At 36.4% G+C, this 20,873-nt stretch overlaps 1 protein-coding gene across 3 annotated transcripts in view; it reads right to left on the reverse strand.

The window, feature by feature from the left end:
* Window positions 1–20,873, reverse strand: part of HIPK3 (homeodomain interacting protein kinase 3) — a 98,118-nt gene that overhangs the window by 13,261 nt on the left and 63,984 nt on the right. For all 3 annotated transcript variants that reach the window (XM_057748176.1, XM_057748179.1, XM_057748177.1), the window contains exons 3-8: window positions 12,246–12,369; window positions 4,171–4,290; window positions 3,446–3,532; window positions 2,728–2,912; window positions 1,216–1,372; window positions 669–792 (exon numbers count right to left, since the gene is read on the reverse strand). In XM_057748176.1, coding sequence (XP_057604159.1) covers window positions 669–792; window positions 1,216–1,372; window positions 2,728–2,912; window positions 3,446–3,532; window positions 4,171–4,290; window positions 12,246–12,369 — 797 coding nt within the window. The remainder of the gene's footprint in view (window positions 1–668; window positions 793–1,215; window positions 1,373–2,727; window positions 2,913–3,445; window positions 3,533–4,170; window positions 4,291–12,245; window positions 12,370–20,873) is intronic.

Consider the following 20,873-nt stretch of genomic DNA (forward strand, 5'->3'; position numbering starts at 1 on the left):
AAGGACAAAATGCTACCAAAGGACCCAGGAAAGAGGGCTTTATACTAGCTATGCCAGTCAAAAGGGTCACTGCTATCACCCTTTTACCACTAAGAAGTTCCTCAGTGTGAGAATTTATGGCCTCTTCAAAGGTATTCTGTCACCATCTCACCTGAGGATTTGATTTGATATTTTTATCTAAATAAGGGCAATTTGATCAAAATCAATCTTTAAACAAACAAACAAACAAAACACTAAGCTATGGGTAAGGAACAAGACTACAATATTTTAGGAAAGAAATCCTTTGACCAAAACTTAAAGACCTGAGCTCTCAGTCACTGCAATATCTAGTGATGACATGCAGATAGTTAAGTACTTACCTGAGCATCTGGAGCAGTTATACTCAGTACAGGACAATCCATAGCTTTCCAAGTTCATTAATTTCTACTACGGTATTTTATCATGCTGGACTTTATAGGAAATACAACTGGCATATGATCCATTTTGTCACTGATGACTACAATGGAGCTGCAGTCAAGAACTGAGTATCACTGGTCTAAAGGTTACTGACCAGCTTCAGTTAAATTCAAGTGTGACACTAAATGTAACAAAACCCGTGCAGTGTATTTAAATTTATTTTTAAAGTAATGCATGCCTAAATTCAAAGTGTAATTTAAATAAAAGAATACCTTGAATAGCTGGGGGACAGATAATCAGTGTCTGCTGAAAAGCATCACCACAACCAAAATGAGCAGTTCCGGCCTGCAGAGGAATCCCATGGTGCACAACTGAATGAGTAGATGTGGTTAATGCCTGAAACGATCAACATACATGGCATTTATTATACAGAGCAGGCTTCTAACTGCTGTACATATGTTGTATAAGTAGAATTCAAATGCATTTCAAAAAATCATAATTCTATGATAAAAATGGACCCAGAAATCAATCTTACTAAAGTGTACTTTTTGTAGAGTTGAGACATAGAAGGGGAGGTAGATCATACTGAAAGAATAAAAGCTGAAGGAAAAAAAAGGATTGAGTAAGCTATGCTCCAATTGTTACCCTGAAATATTAGAGATTTAATAGAACAGTCATAGTAAGATCCCATCAGCACTGGAACTCCTAAGTGCAGACATGGAAACTTCTGCATATTTCAAAAGCAAAATGAACAATCATTTAATAAAAAGAAAAAAGGAGAGAGGCATAAATTATCAAATACTGTAAGTAAGTTCTTACCTGACTTCTTAATGTGCCAATTTTAGTAAAATTTGCTGTCAGATTAGCAGTATTGCTTGGAGCAACTGGTCTTAAAAGAGTTTTATTGTGATTATTTGTGTCACACGAATGTGGATGGGACTTGCAAATATCCATAACATGAAAACAGGACTTGACGCTGCAAAAGAGAAAGTGAAAGGTAACCGTCACACTGTTTTTTTAATGTGTAGAGTAATTTAAGTTTAAAAGTTATTTCCAAAAGGAAAAAAAAAGTCTATGTCTTGCACGTAATCTGCATATTTCCAATGCTATTTCTACCAGGAGATCCTATAAGATCGACTTTTAAAGCAAGCAGAAGTATATACTTACAACTGAAATATTTTCTTGAGACAGTAAAGCAATAGTGAGCACTTTTTTGGTTAGCACACTATAATTTTATGACCCCTATTCTAAGTAGTTTTTTCTAAACTTCTAGATCTCCACAGCCCTAACACTAATGGCACTATGCATGTGGTTACAGTGCTTATATACAGAAACCATTAAACATTTTTAAGTGTGGGGGGTGTGGAGACTTAGTTGGGCTTTATAAAAATATCCATTTTAATTGTAATTCACAATAATGGATATCAGTTTGTTCCTTTACCTCCTTCATTCAATATTTTTAAAATATTAAAAAGAAGCTATTTGAAGTCATTTACTTTACTCTCTTCAGCCTATAAAAAAGAGGGCTGGAAAAAAATAAAATAAAATAAAAGAGGGCTGGGGTCCAAAGAATTCACAAGATTTGCCTGTGCTAACTCTTCTAAGGCCTTCTCCATTTGAGCATATACTCTTCTCTACTAACCCGTAAAAAAACCTCCTTTCCTTCCACAATGCGGGGGGGGGGGGCGGCAAATGGTGTGAAGGGAAATTGAAAATGGAGTTTGCAGGACTCAAAACTGAGAGAGGAAAAACTTAACACTTCCTTTAACTATAAATATGCCTGGTTACTAAGGAAAGAATGCCATGTAGGGACTTTCCTGGTAGCACACTGGTTAAGAATCCACCTGCCAATGCAGGGGACATGGGTTTGATTCCTGGTCCAGGAATATTCCACATGCTGTGGAGAAACTAATAAGCCCGTGCGCTACAACCACTGAGCCCATGTGCCACAATTACTGAAGCCCATGTGCCTAGAGCCCATGCTCTGCAACAAGAGAAGCCCACACACCGCAACGAAGACCCAACGCAGCCAATAATAAATAAACAAATTAATTTAAAAAAAAAAAAAGAACGTCATGTAAAAGTGACAGCACTCAGCCATTTTCAGTATGCTATTTTGGAAAAATAACACTGGAATGTGATTTAGATTTGCATTCTAGTTCTACTCTGCAATTTACTGTACTGTCTTTGTGAACTTGGCCGAGAACCTCTTTTGATTCAGTTTACCTATATTTAATGAAGAAACGGAATCATTTTTCTAACACACTGGTTTACTACAGACAGCATTATCATTTCTCCAGAATCATTTTAAAAGATTTTAAAGTAACATACTGGTTGCTATGGGGGAAATCCAGAAGATGTTTCATATTAACAAAAGCATGGTTCAAAGTCTCTGCTGGAGTAATTCTTAAATCTGCATCAATCAGCAACATTTTTTTCAACAGACTAACAAATTCTCTTCTATCAGCTTTCTCAGCCAAAAGATCACTTCCTTCCAAATCCATCACTGTGTTCACCTGCAAAATCAAAATTTCAAGTCATCAAATAAAAATAAGCCATGCAAGGTAGTATATGTTTAAGTTTCACAGTTTAAAAAAAAAAAAAAACCCACAACACAGGAAAGAACAAAGAACTACAATTATTTTGAAATAAGAACAACTGAGTTTAATAAATCCTCAAAAATATTTTGAGGTACCAAAGAGCATTTAAAGCAGGGGGAAAAAATTTTTTTTTAACTAAAGAAATATCCATTTCTAGAGAGATGTAAGGCAAACAAACCTTTGTTAAGAGTTTTCCTTTTAAAAGGAAACACTTTTCACTGAAGAACAGGATGATACAAATTAACTACTTGATAAGGGCGAATGCAACTCAGTTCCTGAAACCTTGGAATCAATTTTGTTTGAAAAGCTTAAACACAGCAAGCATTCTACATCATGTAGAAAATGATTAACGTGTCCTGGCAGTCTTGGCATTCAAGTCCACCAACTTCAGCACAAAAGATGTGACTGTGGCACATAAAAGATGTGACAAACATGACTGTGGTACTCACATGCATTATATCATCCAGACTGTTGAATATGTACTTTCTGGCTTCCTTGGACTTCATTCCTGTCTCTGCCTCATGTTCTTCCAGTGTCTTATTGAACATATCAGAGAAGGAAAATTTCTTATTACCCACCGTTTGTAAACTCTTTTATTTCTTCAGTCCTGGCACATTCAGTCTAATATATTGCATATTCTAAGGCAAGTAGTAATTTCAAAAGAATAACTTATCAAAGATATAATTTTTTAAAAGCATACAGAAAATGAGAAGTTTGGGTTCAGGTCAAAAAATATTACACATATAAATTCCTTAACAAAATAACTGAAGTTAATCATTAACAATTTACTGATCCTAGGAGTAAATTAGGTACTTAGGTTATGTAGTAAGTGGTTAGGTTCAATCCCTGTCCTATAAAGCTTAATAAATGTAGAACTGCTAGGGAAGATCAAAAACACAAAATGATACACATACAATTTTTTGAAACTATTTAAAATGAGTTAATAAGTGTGTTGCCACGTTAGAGAACCAGCTAAGCCTTAAGGTAACGTAGCTGCTAAGGTATTCAGAGAGGACTCTCCTCATTAGAAGGGGAATCCAGGGGGGGTGTCAAAAATGAAGATTCAAAAGAAGAAAAAAATGCAATAAAATAAAAATAGGCTCAGAGGGTATTATCTGTGAACATGAGGCATCTCAGAAAAATGTTTTTCTAAATATTTCTTTAAATGAATTACCTTTAATCTCCAACCAGAATGAGAGAGATCTGTTTCTCTGCAAAAAAATCTTGTGGATTTTGTACCCACATTTAACAACTGTTCTCCTGGTAAACCTTGAGTCTGAGAAATGTATCGAATCTGAAAAATAATTTACAAAACAGAAGAGTTATTTTTTTACTGCATTAAGATATTAATTGAACAACTATAATATATCAGACACTAAGCTAGACATTAGGTCAAGAATTAAACAATGCAGTGTGAGCCCTAAGAAATCAGTCTAGTGGGGAACATACAAGTAAGCAACTATAATACAGTATAATATATACTGATATAATACAGATATAATGAATGCATGCCTCATGGAAAGACACAGAAGAGACATAAAATAATTGTAGTCACATAAAGTTGCAGAAGAGGTGATGCTCAAGTTTGGTCGTGAAGAACAAATAGCTTGTTAGCTCTGAAGGAGTGGAGAAAATCTGATCTATTATGATTTATGCTAAGGTTACAGTATGAGTAAATATGGAAAATAAAAAGAAAACATCCACACATTCAGAGACTGAGGTTCACTAAGGGAGAAATGGCAAAAGAAGAAACTGATCTAGCAGGCAAAGGGCTTTACCAGTAGGTTAAGTCTGGGTTTTACTCTGCGAGGTAATCCTGGGAAACCACTAGAGAAACTAGAGAAATTTATACAGGAAATTGACAAGTTACCTGACTTAGTGAAAAGTTGACGATTTGGTGAATAAGGGCTAGGGAACACTGGAGGGGATGCACCTGTATCACTGGCATATGTGTGCTTGAGTCAGTAAGAGAAGAGACACAGGTGCAGATGAGCTCTCTCAAGAGGATACTGAAAAGCTCCAGCCTCGGGGCCTCTGAACTTAATATCCTTCTGTTTGAACACTGTTCCCCCAGATATATGTATAGCTTGTGTTTCACCTTCTTCAGCTCTCAGCTCAAATGTCACCTTATTCATGAGGCCTTGCAAGACCCATCAATAAATAAGAACAAGCTCTGCCCTCCTCAGTACCCCTATCTCTCCTTATTCTGTTGTATTTTTCTCCACTGTGCTTTTTACCATCTGATATTCTGTACATTTACTTTGTATTTTCCTACCTCATTCTGCAGTAGAATGTAAGTTCATGAGGGGAAGAACTTTGTTTTTTTTCCTTACATGTACACCCATGACAGTGTCTGGTACATAGTTGGCACTCAAGTATCTGCTCCCCAACTCAACAACCGGGCAAGCACAGGGAATAAACAGAAGCTTAACCCCTTGAAACTGTGTTTGAGAACACAGGGTTCTTTTTTTTCTTTTCTTTTTTTTTTTTATTTTTTATTTGTTTACAGGGTTCTTTTTTTAAACCTCAAAAACAACGACTCCATCTCCTCCTGCATCTTCTATTTCTTCCTTTCTATGAGATTTCTGCCCTCAATCTATAAAAATGTTTAATATTTTCCAGCTTAAAAAAAGAAACAAAAAAACAAAAAACAAATGAACAAAAAAAAGTCCCTTAATTATTTTTAAAACACTTATCTCATGCAATTAAAAGTCTTAAAATAGTGGTCTATATTTACCTTCCATTCTAACCTCAAACCACAACAACTGGAATTTTACTATTACTATCACGAAATGATACTTAATGCCCTATTACCTGACACACTTAATAGTCACATATTAATCCTTATCTTACTTCAGCTATTGGCTATCGCCTTTCCACTTAAAAACTCTGTTCCTTTCGTTTCCACATCCTTCCTTTCCAGTCCTCTCCCTACTTCTCAGCACTCTTTACCTGCCTTCCTCCGTTGTTATACGGCATTGCGTTCCAGAGTTTTATGTCTTCTTTCCCTCTACAAGCCCCGCGTGCCCATACTCTTAGATCTAATTCTATGTCTAAACATTTATCTCTAGCTCTGGAGCTGTAGAGCCAACTGCTTACCGATACTCTCCATCTTGGCAGGCCTTTAGGTACCTCAAAGTGAACACATCCTAAACTGACTTTCCTTAAACCTCTTAATCTTCATGTACTTCCCCCGCCCCGGTGACCACCAACCACCCGAATCAGAAACCTGAAATTTATGCCCGACAAGTACCTCTCCCTCATCACCCAACATCCAAAACCCTAACAATTTTACCTCATTAGTATTTTTCATAACTGTCCCTCCTCTCCATTCCTCTTTCAGGTCTTCTTCAATTCTGAGTTGTACAATCTTACAAGTCTCCTAATTAGTCTACCTGCCTCCCTACTGACCCCATCCACTCGCCCCCAACTCATTATTCACATTGCCAGGAACAAGAAGTTGCTAGCGGCCATGGTAAAAGGCAAATCTGATTGTTACCTGCATGTATAAAATTACTGCCTACAGGATGGATTCCAAATCTCTAATCATGGCATACAGGCCCTCCAGCTTTACCTCTTCCCAGGCGCCTATACTCCAGCTCCCGCTAAGCCACGGGCTAGCTTCCCTTTCCTGGACTGCTCTCTAGGTAACCCCTGCCTACCAACGTCCCTGTCCCTCTTGCTCCTCACTGCCCTCCCTGTCACTGCATCAAATCCATGTGACAAACTTTTACAGCTCCTTCCTCAAGACTCAATTCAAGAAATTCTCCTCTGCAAAGCCATGCCTAACCATCCAAAACAGAGGCAATCACCTTCCTCTGTGCTACCATCACACCTAGAATATAACAATTTTAATGTATTTACACCACTACATTACAATTATTTTTACACATCAGTTTTCCCTGCTAGACTATGCGCCTCCTGACAACAGAGTCTATGTTCGAGCATATTTGTATACCCAATTTCACATGAAATAACTAAAAACTCCACCTTACAAATTAGTTTCATTTCATTAAAGTGCAGTGCTTTCCCCTCACCCCACATCCCCCAAGTGCCTGAGTTCCTTGTTTTATGGAAAGAGAAAATGAAGAAAAGGGTATTAAGAGCTTAGTACCTAAATGCTGCATCAGAGTCTCTCAGGTGGTAAGAAAGGCAATTCAATTTCAACAAACATACACAGGGCATTTATTATGTAAGATGCTAAAGATATACAGAAGAATAAAATATGGTGCCAATCTTCAAAAGCATTAATTCAGCAGAATAGATAAATATTTAAGCACCTAATCGTTGATTAAACTAGGAAGTGCCATTATAAAGAAGAAAACAAAGTGCAAAAAGAACAAAATAGAGGATTTCCCTGGTGGCGCAGTGGTTAGGAATCAGCCTGCCAATGCAGGGGACACAGGTTCAAGCCCTGGTCCAGGAAGATTCCACATGCTGCGGAGCAACTAAGCCTGTGTACCACAACTACTGAGCCCGCGTGCTGCAACTGCTGACGCCTGCATGCCTAGAGCCCATGCTCCACAACAAGAGAAGCCATTGCAATAAGAAGCCTGCACACTGCAATGAAGAGTAGCCCCTGCTCGCCACAACTAGAGAAAGACCGTGTGCAGCAATGAAGACCCAATGCAGCCAATAAATTAATTAATTTAAAAAAATAGAGCAATTAATATACCTAAGAAGCTGAGATAGCACTGAAAAAACAAAACGGCAAGTGAACCTGCGAGTTTATTTTTGGTCATAATGCCTGCCAGTCACCTGAAAAGAACTTGTTCCATCCATATGCCCCTTCTGTCTCCAGTGGATAAAGGCTGGGGACCTGACTTAGAAGCAATTAATTCATAAATTTGCCTTGGGAACTCAACCAGAATTAAGCTAAGCAAATCAGATTTACAACATCGGAAACATAAACTAAGAAATTCCAGATACTGTTGGAGGATGAGCGGAAGGGTTTATAAGGTAGAGCTAGAGTCTGATAACCATGTTAACAGAACCAGAGTTGAGTGCGCAGAAATTCTGAATAGCAAGTTAGAATCAGAAGAGATAAAAGCACTTAAAGAGCAGCTAAGTTATACTCATGATCTAGCACCAAACTGAAATTCTACCAAGGCCTATTAATTCGACTAAGTGTTGCCTTGAATCCAAAAGCACCTTCAACTCCAGACTTCACAAAATCCAGTCATAATAAAGCTCATTTTTGGATTTTTGTGACAGTCCACACATAAATAAATGAACTCTTACTTGAGCCAACTTGAGAAGGTCTCTTTGAGACCTGAATAGCTTGACAAAACAGAATTCTTCGAGGAGTCCCACCCCACCCCTGGAATTGAAATAGTGAGTTTTATTTTTTTTACATAAGATATAATTTATATTACCAAGCATAATAAAATCTGAATATAAATTCAGGCTTTTAGCTGTTCTGGATAAGAGTCTATCTAAACTCTAACATAAATACTCTGCAAAAACAATCAACATTTATCACATAAATACTGTCCATTCATCCATAAAAATATTTAATTTCCTGGAATGTTATTGATATTTCCCCAGTAAATATAAGTCAAATCCAGTACACACAGCACTAATGAGACAATATACCTACAATTAAGACAGGAAGGCATCGAAGCACAGTACCAATTCACAGGGCAGCCTTCTCTAAACATACACAGTAAATACATTTGTGTACAAAAGGAAATAGAAGGCACATATGAGAAAGTATAATGTGAGAAATTCTCAACATGGTCAGTGCCTAGCTGTAGAATCCAAAATTCAAAGAAGAAATTGCCTTGGAAAGACTTTAAGAGATGACATAGGCAATCAAAGGGCTAGAACGCAAAGCCCATAATAAAGAATTTAAATAACCTGAATAGTTTTGCCTGGTGACTCAAATTTGGCCTCAAAGTATATAACTACAGGTATACTGTTTCACCTCCTTTGAAAAAAACCAATGTTACATTAGAAGGTCAAATAAAGGTTACACAAAGGACATATCAACAAGGGTTAAGAAACAGATGTTACAATATACTTCACAGAAAGTATTTTTGTAAATGTTCCATGTGCACTTAAAATGTATGTATCCTGCAGTTTGCATGTAGTATTGGGTATAGTGCTCTACGCCTTTATCATCACTAGGTCAAGTTGGTTAATCATGTGTTCAAATCCTCTATATTCTTACTGATTTTTTTCTATCTACTTTATCAATTACTGAAAGAAATGTGCTTTAATTCTCTAATTATGATTGTAGTTTTGTCTGTGTGTTTGGTTCTAATAATTTGAAGCTGTTGCTAGAGATATAAAATATTGAATTTCTGTGTTTGTGTTGAATTGAATTTCCAAATTAATTGGCTAGGCCTCTGCTCTTTATAATATAAATAATACTGATGTATTTGAAATATAAAAACACTCCCATTATTAAAAGCAATGTTATTAATAAAAGCAAAACAGAAGAAGAATATCTCGAACAACATACATTCTCAGATAAATATTTGTACAAAATGTTGTCATGGGACAAAACGATAAACTAGCATAGGCTGCTGGCTCCTTCCCTAGAATTCAAATCCAGAGACAGAATACCAATGGAAGTTGATGAATCTGAGAAATCAATATAAACACTGTGAAAACCCTCTTCGAGCGATAGCAGATTGACAGCGCTAGGGAAGAGGTGGAATCTGGAAGCGGGCCAGTGCCAGGGAGCTAGGGCAGACTACAGCAAGGTTCAGCTGGATGCTTACTGCCGTGAAAGTATCACTATCCATGAGGTAGTGTAGAGGTGGTCTGCTGCTAACAGCACAGCTTCTGGATTCAGACTGCCTGCGTTGGATTCGGGCAAGTTATTAAACTGCCCCACACCTTGACTTCCTCATCTATATAAGCTCATAGGGTTGTGGTGAACATTAAGTGAGTTAAATAAAATGTTGACAGTTCCTGGCACACAAAAGAGTTCAATAAAGTATTAATCAGTAATGTTACTACTATTGCCCACTATATTGTCACTGTAAGGCAAAAAATAAGTTAAAAAAATAAAACAGCAACAACACCCCAAATGGGTATCCAAGGACAGTCTATCATGGCAGCTGATGCCTAGAATAGGAAACAGATAACACGCCCTTTCACATCCTAATTAGATTATCATAATCCAGGGAGCTGAGGAAATTTTATGAAATTCAACCACATAAACAGACTAAAGTAAAAAACAACCAAAAAATCCCACTCATGTGAACGTTTTAATAGAATCACAAAAGCATTTCAGAGTCCAAAACCAAGTTAGGATTTAAACAAACAAACAAACAACAACAAAAAAAACCTTAAAATTAGGAATACAGAGGAGAGCCTTTATCTTGAAAAAGAGACATTTATCAAAACCTATACAGCAAGCATCATATTTGGAAATGAGCATGAGTCTAAGACTGAAACCAAAAAACACACCATCACTCCGATTCGTCTGCATTCATGTATTTTGCAAAACAACTTTTAAAACACTGAATTGATAAGAGTGCAACTATTGATGCTGTATGCTAATAACTTTTTTCAATTACTATACCCTTTTGGAATTAAAGTAATATACATTCTGAAAACATTGTTAATCTGGATCAGATAACAACTGTTCCCAGTTTTCTTCCTATTACTATTTTTTTAATCTATTATATATTTTAGAAAAACTGAGTTTTGGTCGGGACTTTGTCTTAAATTACCATGTACCTTTTGACAAGTCATTTCATTTTTCTGGGTCTCAGTTTTCTCCTTTATAAAATGGGAAGAGGCAGTAACTAGATAATCTGTAGGGTCCTTTTCAGTATCAGCATTAATTGGGCAAGACTAGACTGAAAGTCCAAATCCAGAGTACAATAGCAGACTGACCTTTATATTGCCATTAGATGGTGTCCTGCTCCAAAGTACTATACATGTCATAAATTGGGGTCCACAAAGCCAAAGGTATATCTCTAGCATTTTACAGGTACCTCAGCACATCAGCAGCTAAGGGATTATGGGACTCCCCAACTAAGTCCCTAACTCTTTCAAACTAGTAACAGTTTGGCATCTGCATCAAAGTTAATGACTGTGTAGAAAGATGAAGGAACCTAGAACGTATGGAAATTTTTACACAAATGGTCTTTTAAGAGGTATGTGAAACATGGAGGGGGAAGGTAGAGAATATTTAAAAAGCTGGCCTAAAAGAGAAGTTTTATGGGTAGAAAGTCATTGGAAGAGGAAAAGATTAAACTTAATGATAACATCTAATCTAATAATTAATATTAAATGGCTTTTAGAGTTGTCTCAGCACATTTAAGTCACTAAATTTAACTACCTCTCATATCCCCTTTTATATGGAAAGCTAAACCCTAGAAATCAGACATTTTGCTACAGTTATGTCATGTGTGCTTTAAAATGTTCTGTTTTCTATTTTTTCATGTTTAAAAGTTAAACAGCAGATCACTTAAATAAAAACATAAGCCAGACAAAATTTGTGTAACCAGTGTTAATTCTGACTAACATTTTCCACTAAAATATGAGTTGAGTATATATCTAATAAGGGAGATGCTATGAAAGTCTTTCAAATAATAGAAGATAACAATTACCCCCAAAAAGAATCTTGATATTAAAAACCAAGAAAATAGCAAACAATATTGTCTAGTAGCTTAGAGAGACTAATGAACATACCTGAAAACTACCATGAAAAGTGTGTAATGAGGTGATTGGCTGGATTCTACTGAGAGTCATTTCAATAATGATAACCTAGACTTTTAGCATCACCAAAAACAGCTAAAAATACTAAAGACGGTTCCGGTGACTGAAGTACTTAAGACAGATAAAGGTTGTTGGTTCAAGACCAGTAGTTATGATGTCCTCGATTCCTTGGGAGAAGCTGACGTTTCATCCATCATCACCCTAGTGATGTCTGTCACCCACGCAAAGCACTATTATTTAAATGGACATAGAACAGCCCTTTATATATCTATAATATAAAAATGGTACCAAAAAAATTCTCCTAAGAGGTTTACAAAATTGATTTTCAGGCCTGTGGATTAAACTTTGTTCATGAAAACACTTTAAAAATCAAATTCTGTTTTGAGATCTTCAATTTAAATTCCATAAGATCCCAGGTTTTGCCATTTTATTCTAAAGGGTTTCATATGTACTGTACTCCTAGGGAAATGCATTCCTAAAAATTTTCTAAAAATTTTTTTCTAAAAATTCCTAAAAATTTTCTTTACTTTCTACCAATTCTACTGGATTACATGATGCTTCTATTACCTGGTCATACTCCAAGGCTCCTGGGTAGAGAGGCCATCCAAGGAATAATTCTGCAATCACACATCCCAGTGACCACATGTCTATGGCTTCACAAAATGGCAACCCCAATATAATCTCTGGAGCTCTGAAATTAAAACAAAAAACAAAAAACAAAGAAAAATCAGAGCAGTTTTTTCCTTTTAAAATTATCCATTTCATCTGATATTCTAAGAAAAATTTGTAAAATGAGACAGAAATCACGTACTATTTATAGTAATTCTTCATTTTGCAGAACTCTTTGAAACCTAGCCATAATCCTGAATTAAACTTAAAGGGTACTATGAGTACAACATTGCTATGATAAAATATCTATACTTAATCTGAGTTTTATTAACATGACAGTAAAAAAAGGAAAAGCATAGATCTTGTTTTTGAGACTACAGCAGATTAGAAGTAACACACTAGAAAGAGAACTGACAAATTATTAAATACATGCACCATGATATAAGCAGAACGGAAAACCAGACTGAAAGATAAGACCCAAACCAAACAAAACAAAACCCCAAAGGTTAACCATGGATCTAGACCTAGGTATTACTTCAGAAGATAATATTAAAAACTGGGCTATTTATTATCCAAAATAGACAAGATCAAGTTCAATATATTCTGCCTTAAAAGGCAGCAAAGCATACATCAAAACAGTTAAAAAGCATTTTAGCACTTGAAGAGCTTTGATTATTTGGAAAATGTATTTCATGAAAGATACAATTCCCAAATAATAAATTCCCAAACAAATAAATTATGTTGCTACTTCAAGTGGCTTTCTCATAAGAAAATTAACATTCTAAGAGAAGCTTCACATATAGTTCTCTAATTCCTAAGAAAGTCATACAATCATAGTTATCCTGAACAGTCTCAAACTCACAGAGAAGTTATAAGAACATACAATAAATATTTTTTAATAACCCACTTGAGAGTAATTTTCCAAATAACAGCATGCTTCGTATTTCCTACACAAACAAGAATATTCTCCTACATAATCACAATACAATCATCAAAATCAGAAAACAAACACTGATACATATCCACCATCTAAGCCTCAGAATGCAAGTTTAGCCAATTACACTGATAATGTCCTTTATGAAAAAGGATCCAATTCCAACTCATGCACTACATATCTCTTTTAGTCTTTTCCAACATGGAACAGTCCCTCAAGTCTTTCCTTGACTTCTAGGACCACGGCATAAGCTATTACAGGCCAGTTATTTGTAGAATGTCCCTCAGTATGGGCCTGTCTGACATTTTCTTAGGATTAGATCCGGGTTATAAAACTTTGGGAGAAATGTTTAAAAAGTGATGGGTTTTTTCCTCATTATATGCTATCACGTGGTACAAAATTTTGATTTGCTCCACTACCAATCATATTCACTTTAACTGATTAACATGGTATCTGCTAGATTTCTCCACTACCAAGTTTCTCCTTTCCCCTTTGTAATGAAGTATTCTGTGGAGTTTCAATTTGAGACTGTACGAATAATCCAATTTCAATTTGTTCATCTATTTATCTATGTAAGTATAATGGATTCCTATTTTATTGAATGGGTTATAATCCATTACTATAATTACTTATTTTGATGCTCTAATTTTCCCAGATTCGACCAGTCGGAACTCCCTCAATTAGCCATGGGTCCTCATTGCTATAGGGATGGCACTGTTCCCAGGATCTCTCAGTATACATATTTTATACAGTCAAAAATAAATAAATAAGCCTTTTTCTAATTTTTTTTTTTTTTTTTTTTTTTTTACAGAAAACAAGTTAAAGAGAGTGTTGATCAAAAGACCCGAAAAGCCAAAGTAATCTTGAGGGGAAAAAATGGAGCTGGAGAAATCAGACTCCCTGACTTCAGACTATACTACAAGCCTGCAGTGATCAAGACAATATGGTATTGGCACAAACACAGAAATATAGATCAGTGGAACAGGATAGAAAGCCCGGAGATAAACTACAGTCAACTAATCTATGACAAAGGAGGCAAGGATCTACAATGGAGAAAAGACAGCCTCTTCAATAAGTGGTGCTGGGAAAACTGGACAGCTACATGGAAAAGAATAAAATTAGAACACTCCCTAACACCATACACAAAAATAAACTCAAAATGGATTAAAGACCTACATGTAAGGCCAGACACTATAATACTCCTAGAGGAAAGCATAGGAAGAACACTGCTTGACATAAATCACAGCAAGATCTTTCTTGACCCACCTCCTAGAGTAAGGGAAATAAAAACAAAAATAAATAAGTGGGACCTAATGAAACTTCAAAGCTTCTGCACAGCAAAGAAAACTATAAACAAGACAAGAAGACAACCCTCAGAATAGGAGAAAATATTTGCAAACGAATGAACAAAGGATTCATCTCCAAAATATATAAACAGTTCATGCACCTCAATACCAAAAAAAAAACAACCCAATCAAAAAATGGGCAGAAGACCTAAATAGGCAGGCATTTCTCCAAAGAAGACACACGGATGGCCAAGAGGCACATGAAAAGCTGCTCAACATCACTAATTAGTAGAGAAATGCAAATCAAAACGACAATGAGGTATCACCTCACAGCGGTTAGACTGGGCATCACCAGAAAATCAACAAACAGTAAATGCTGGAGAGGGTGTAGAGAAAAGGGAATGCTCTAGCACTGTTGATGGGAATGTAAACTGATACAGCCACTATGGAAAACAGTATGGAGGTTCCTTGCAAAACTAAAAATAAAGTTACCATATGACCCAGCAATCCCACTGCTGGGCATATACCCAGAGAACACCATAATTCAAAAAGACACATGCACTCCAATGTTCACTGCAGCACTCTTTACAATAGCCAGGACATGGAAGCAACCTAAATGTCCATCAAGAGAGGAATGGATAAAGAAGTGGTACATATATACAATGGAATATTACTCAGCTGTAAAAAGGCACGAAATTGGGACATTTGTAGAGACATGGATGGACCTAGAGACTGTCATACAGAGTGAAGTAAGAAAGAAAAACAAATATTGTATATTAACACATATATGCAGAATATAGAAAAATGGCACAAATCAATTGGTTTGCAAGGCAGAGGTAGAGACACAGATGTAGAGAACAAACATATGGACACCAAGTTGGGGGGGGGGGCAGGAATTGGGAGATTGGGATTGCCATATTACTAATAGGAAAAAAAATCAAATTGTATACTCTACATATATGCAGTTTATTGTATGTCAACTGTATCTCAATAAAAGCTCTTAAAGGGGAAAAAAGAGTGCTGATTGCTGTTCTCTCCTAATGCAGTGGGCCTCCGTCTTGGCTGCACATTACAATCCCTTTGTCCTGGCTACACCCAATACCAATTAAATCAGAAACTCTGGGGATGAGAGGTAGGCATCAATAGTTTTTAAAGCTCCCCAGGTGATTCCCAATACATGGCCAAAGTTGAGAACCAAATCACTAGACTCAAGTAGTTAAACCCAATGGTAAGATTATTTCATCTTTTCCCTACAGCTCTTCTGATCAGAATAAGTTCAAAGGATAATAAACAAATTGTTTTCTACCGCAGATTTGGGATCTGTCCACTCTCTACTCTGGAACATCTCTGCTATAATTAATACTTAAGATTCAGTAGACTCTTCCCTCCCCACCACCACCCCCCGCCCCAGATCTTCATTGGAGTATAAATGCTTTACACTGTTGTGCCATCTGGATAAAGAAGATATGGCACACATATACAATGGAATATTACTCAGCCATAAAAACAGTTATTTGTAGTGAGGTGGATGGACCTAGAGTCTGTCATACAAAGTGAAGTAAGCCAGAAATAGAAAAACAAATGCCGTTTGCTAATGCATATATATGGAAGATTCAGTAGGCTCTTAATCCACAAGTACTTGTTAAAAACAAGCAAGTGTCATGGGGAGATGCTATGAGGCATAAAAGGACCTTAAAATATAGTTATAAAAGGCCTTTATTCTTTTGACAAAATACTTAACTCAGTGTGTAGATGTACACGTTAATTATATTCAGCTATAGTCAAATGCTAAACTGTATTGTTGAAAGAAAAAAAATAGGTTACACTAAATTACCAACTTACATATTCACAATATAGATACTATCCTTTTTTGTTCACTATTTTATACACAGAATGTAGCAGAGAATATGCACTCAGTAAACATTTCTCAGATAAGCCATCCCAACACAGGTTGATTCACACAAAGGAAAGAAAGCACAGGCATGAAATGTGGATTTGAACTAGGCCTTGAAGAATAGAAGTCTAGGCAGAAAGAAAGAGAAATGGGCAGAAGAGTTTATAAAGGGTATATACTAACCTATACTTTAAAAGGTTCAAAGCAAAACGCAGCTAGTTTCAAAAGTATGGAGTAAATGTGATTCACTAGTGATATTAAATTCATGGGACTTGAAATTGGCTACTGTAGAAAAGTTCAACATTGTATTTGGTAAGGAAAGAAAATTAACAAAATAATAGTATCTAGGATATACAACTTAGAGACTGAAATTATTTGAAATCTGGTTAACAATTAAGAAAAGAGTTTCTGTCAACTGGACAAAGTGTGATGAATTCCTTATGCCATTTGCTACCACTTAATGAATGAGTCAACTTTCTAGCTGACGGTGACAATATAGAGTCATCTTTTCGAAATCTTGACTAGGAATTGTATAAAGCCACTTCAAATACAAAATCTAAGATTCAAAAGTTGTATTTATAGAAACAAAGTCAAATTTCTCATTTTAAAAAATGAAAAGAATTTTAACTGCAAGTTTTATACAAATTCATCATGTATTACTGCATCGATTTAAATCCTCTGAGAAGCAGGTAAGATATGCAACGAATTTCTTGGGGGAAATGTCTCTGCACAGGATACACAGGAAGAGGAAGCAGGAAGAGGTGAAGAGAGCCTCAGACCTTGAGCAGTTCTGACACCTGTGAAAGAGGGGCAAAGGAAGAATGGGGCAGAAAAAACCTCCAACTGCAGTGCTGTTAAGAGAAAGTCTCCACAGCGTCAATGGGGAGTCCCTAAGCAAAAATTATCTGCTAGAGTAGTTCCCCATCAAACTAGAACAGTGCAGCTCTAGGGCCCCCACTGTGTTTGGCCACTGGCTGGGAGCAGCCCAGAAGAAGAGTGGCCTCTGGTGAGCGCTGATGCATTATCTAAAGCTGCAACAGCTGGAGGCTGTCAGTTAACTGCTTTTCGCAGAAGGTTCTCTTCAAGTGGATCTGAATGGCACAATTCCAAGGCTGCCACAACGATCTTCCCAAAAGCTTTTGTATTTTATTTTATGATACACACATATCATAAAGAAAATGCAATAAATTTCTTCACCATGTCTGGGTCAAATGTGCCCAAATTCTCTCCAGTTTACCATGGCATGCCATAAAATATTACATTTTCTATGTGTCTCATCTCATGTAAAAAGGTGGGGAAGCAATACCTTTAAGCATTTACAATCCAGATAAAACTGCCAGAGATGTCAGAGCTTTGCCAGTCTTACAGTACAACAGACTTTAAAAATCAAATTATGCACTAAAGAATAATATATCCATTTGTCAGTAACAAACCAAGCTTAGTTTTCCGGTTATATCTTAATTGGCTCTCAAATTATTCCTCTGGTCTAAATATACCTTCGTATTTAAATGACCATAGCCGAAATTCTGATTTATGGACCACTCTTAAAATAAATCTTCTGTTCTACACCTAAAGGAAATTCTTCCACTTCTTTTCTCGTCTACCTTAACTCCCTCTGAGCACCTATAATGTGGTGGTGCTAAGGATATGTAAGACATCATTTGTACTTTTGTACATGTCAAGACACACATTAAACATGTCCACTGAACGGAGAGCATAACTAAACCTGTTGTTTACCACTCTATAAATAAGAACTCACAATTAGAAAGCAAGTGTCCAATGCACACACTAAAAAATTTAGGTTACACAGTGACACAATGACAAAGGCAATCTATATATAAAATGCCATGTTTCCTTTTTTGCCATATGAAATTAATAAAACTGATCAATATTCATTAAGACCAAATCCTTCTTACTTTCCTAAAACCTTGAAACACTAATAGGTAAAGTGGGTAAGCTAAAAAGAAAAGATTTTTTTAAGTGGGTAAACTGAACTCTGAATGCTTTGTGGGTCTTTTGCTTGAGAACTCAGAGAGAATGTTAGCAGTAGATAGTTCAAGTAAGAACAGGGTGGAATTCACTCAGAAAAGATGACTATTAATGGAACATTTTTATTTACTTCATTTTTTTTTACTTTTTTAAGTTGAAAATTCAATTACTCTCAGAGAAACCTAGCCCTGTTAGAAAAGGGGATGTCTCAGTTCACAAACTTGATATAAGTTCTAAGAACAATTAGAAGGAAAGATGCCCTGGGTTATCCCTGCAAATGCCATTAAACTATGAACTCATATGATGATTTCATGGCCACCAAGAAAATGATGATCAGAATATGGCTCCTAACTTATTTTTTCAAATACAGAGAATATAATGGTTAAGCCAAGTTGATTATTTAGTCTTCCTAATGTTTCTCATTAAAGTTAATAAACTAGCATAACGCTGACATATTTGTTTCTTGAGAATCTAGTGACAAAACAACCAGGTCTGGTCAAGTCTAGGACACTGATCAAATAATTTCTGAAATGACAAAACTAAGGGCCAGATTCTGATGATTCTGTCAGAAATGTCACTCAAGGGACTTCCCTGGTGGTCCAGTGGGTAAGACTCCGTGCTCCCAATGCAGGGGGCCCAGGTTCCATCCCTGGTCGGGGAACTAGATCCTGCATGCATGCCACAAATAAGAGTCCACATGATGCAACGAAGAAGTCCACGTGCCGAAACTAAAGAGTCCGCACGCTGCAACTAAAAGTCCGCACACAGCAACTAAGAGTCCACATGCCACAACTAAGATCCAGCGCAGCCAAAATAAATAAATACATATTAAAAAAAAAAAAGTCACTCAGTAAAAATGAAAGGTACAGCTCTCCTTCCACTACTTTACATACAAGTGTATAGCTACACACATCTGTCTACAATAAGAAGATACCAGAGAAATGCAGCACAAACCTGGAAAAGATAAATAAATGGTAAAATCAATAAAGATAAAAATAATAAAATCAGAAGAGTCTTCTCTGAGGTAGGTGAGGCAGAAGGCATTTCTTAAAATAACAATTTTATTAAGACATAATTCACATACAAGTCACCCACTCAAATGGTACAATTCAATGATTTTTAGTATATTCACAGAATTATGCAACCATTACTGCAATCAATTTTAGAACATTTTCATCACTATTTAAAAAAAAACCCATATCCATTATCAATCACTCCCCATTTCTCCCAAACTCCTCCATCCCTAGGCCACCACAAATCTACTCTGTCTCTTTAGATCTCTTTTTCATCTTTTTAGATCTACCTGTTTTGTTTTTGTTTTTCCCTTTGAGAACTTTAATTGAGATACAATTGACATACAAAAAACTGCATATATTTAGAGTGTACAATTTGGACATGTCATACAAATGGAATGGCACATCATGTGATCTCTTGTGATGAGCTTCTTTCATTTGGGGTTCAATCATGTTGCAGCATGCATCAGTACTTCAATTACTTTTATTGCAGAATGGTATTCCATTGTATGGGTATACCGAACTTACTTTATCCATTCATCAGGTGATGGATATTAGGGTCATTTCCACTTTTTGGCTATTACGAAAAATGAAAAGTTAACCAAAAGAGGCCAAGTCAGCTTAGCAGGCTACTGAGCAAGAATATACTCCAATGCTGAAGAAGGTCAGAGCAGAGAAGCCATCAGCAAAAAGTATTGCCTCAAACAAAACTGGTCAGCACAGGAAGAAAATGCCTTTGATGGAATATATATCCAAAAGGGAAAACAGTGCTAGTGTTAAAGAAACTACTGATTTTTCAATGCAGGCTTTACGATTGAGTTAATCTTGTGCTACCTCTTTTTTCAAACCTCTAGGACACTAAAAAAACAAACAAACAAACAAACAAAACTTCTTGCCCATCTACTTGGCGCAGCACTCGCCTGCATCCATCCTGGTGTCAAGGACCAGGAGGCGGGGCCAGCCTAGCTCCCAGGCTCGGGGCTTCAGGGAGTCCTGAAAAAAGAGCATGGGGTCATGGGTAAATCTGGGGGTAAAAACATTCATCAGAATGTTTTGCCATAGTGGTACTTAAAAATCTATGCAGAGAGTTCTAGGAAGACAAATCTTGGAGTCGGCTAAGGAAGCACTGACTTCAAAAAATGAAAATCATCTAAATAGAGCTAGATTTTTAAATACTCAACAGTAAACACCTAGCAATCCCTCTAATAGCAAGTAATTTACCTGAGCCTTAGTATTTTCATTTTTTAAATGGGGTTTTACTGGCGTAGCATACTCTGAAAACTATCCAAAAGACTAAGGAAAAGAATCTGTGTAAAATGTAAAATAGTCTATACATTCTTCTAATTTATTCATACTCCCACTATCCTAATTCACACCTCCTTCCTGTCTTCTCAAACCAGCACCTCCACCCCCATCCTCATTCCTGACTGTTGTCCTTGCGTCCAATTTTATGGGCAGGGGGGATTTGAA

Source organism: Hippopotamus amphibius, chromosome 9 (genome assembly GCF_030028045.1).
Source record: "Hippopotamus amphibius kiboko isolate mHipAmp2 chromosome 9, mHipAmp2.hap2, whole genome shotgun sequence".
Lineage (NCBI taxonomy): Eukaryota > Metazoa > Chordata > Mammalia > Artiodactyla > Hippopotamidae > Hippopotamus > Hippopotamus amphibius.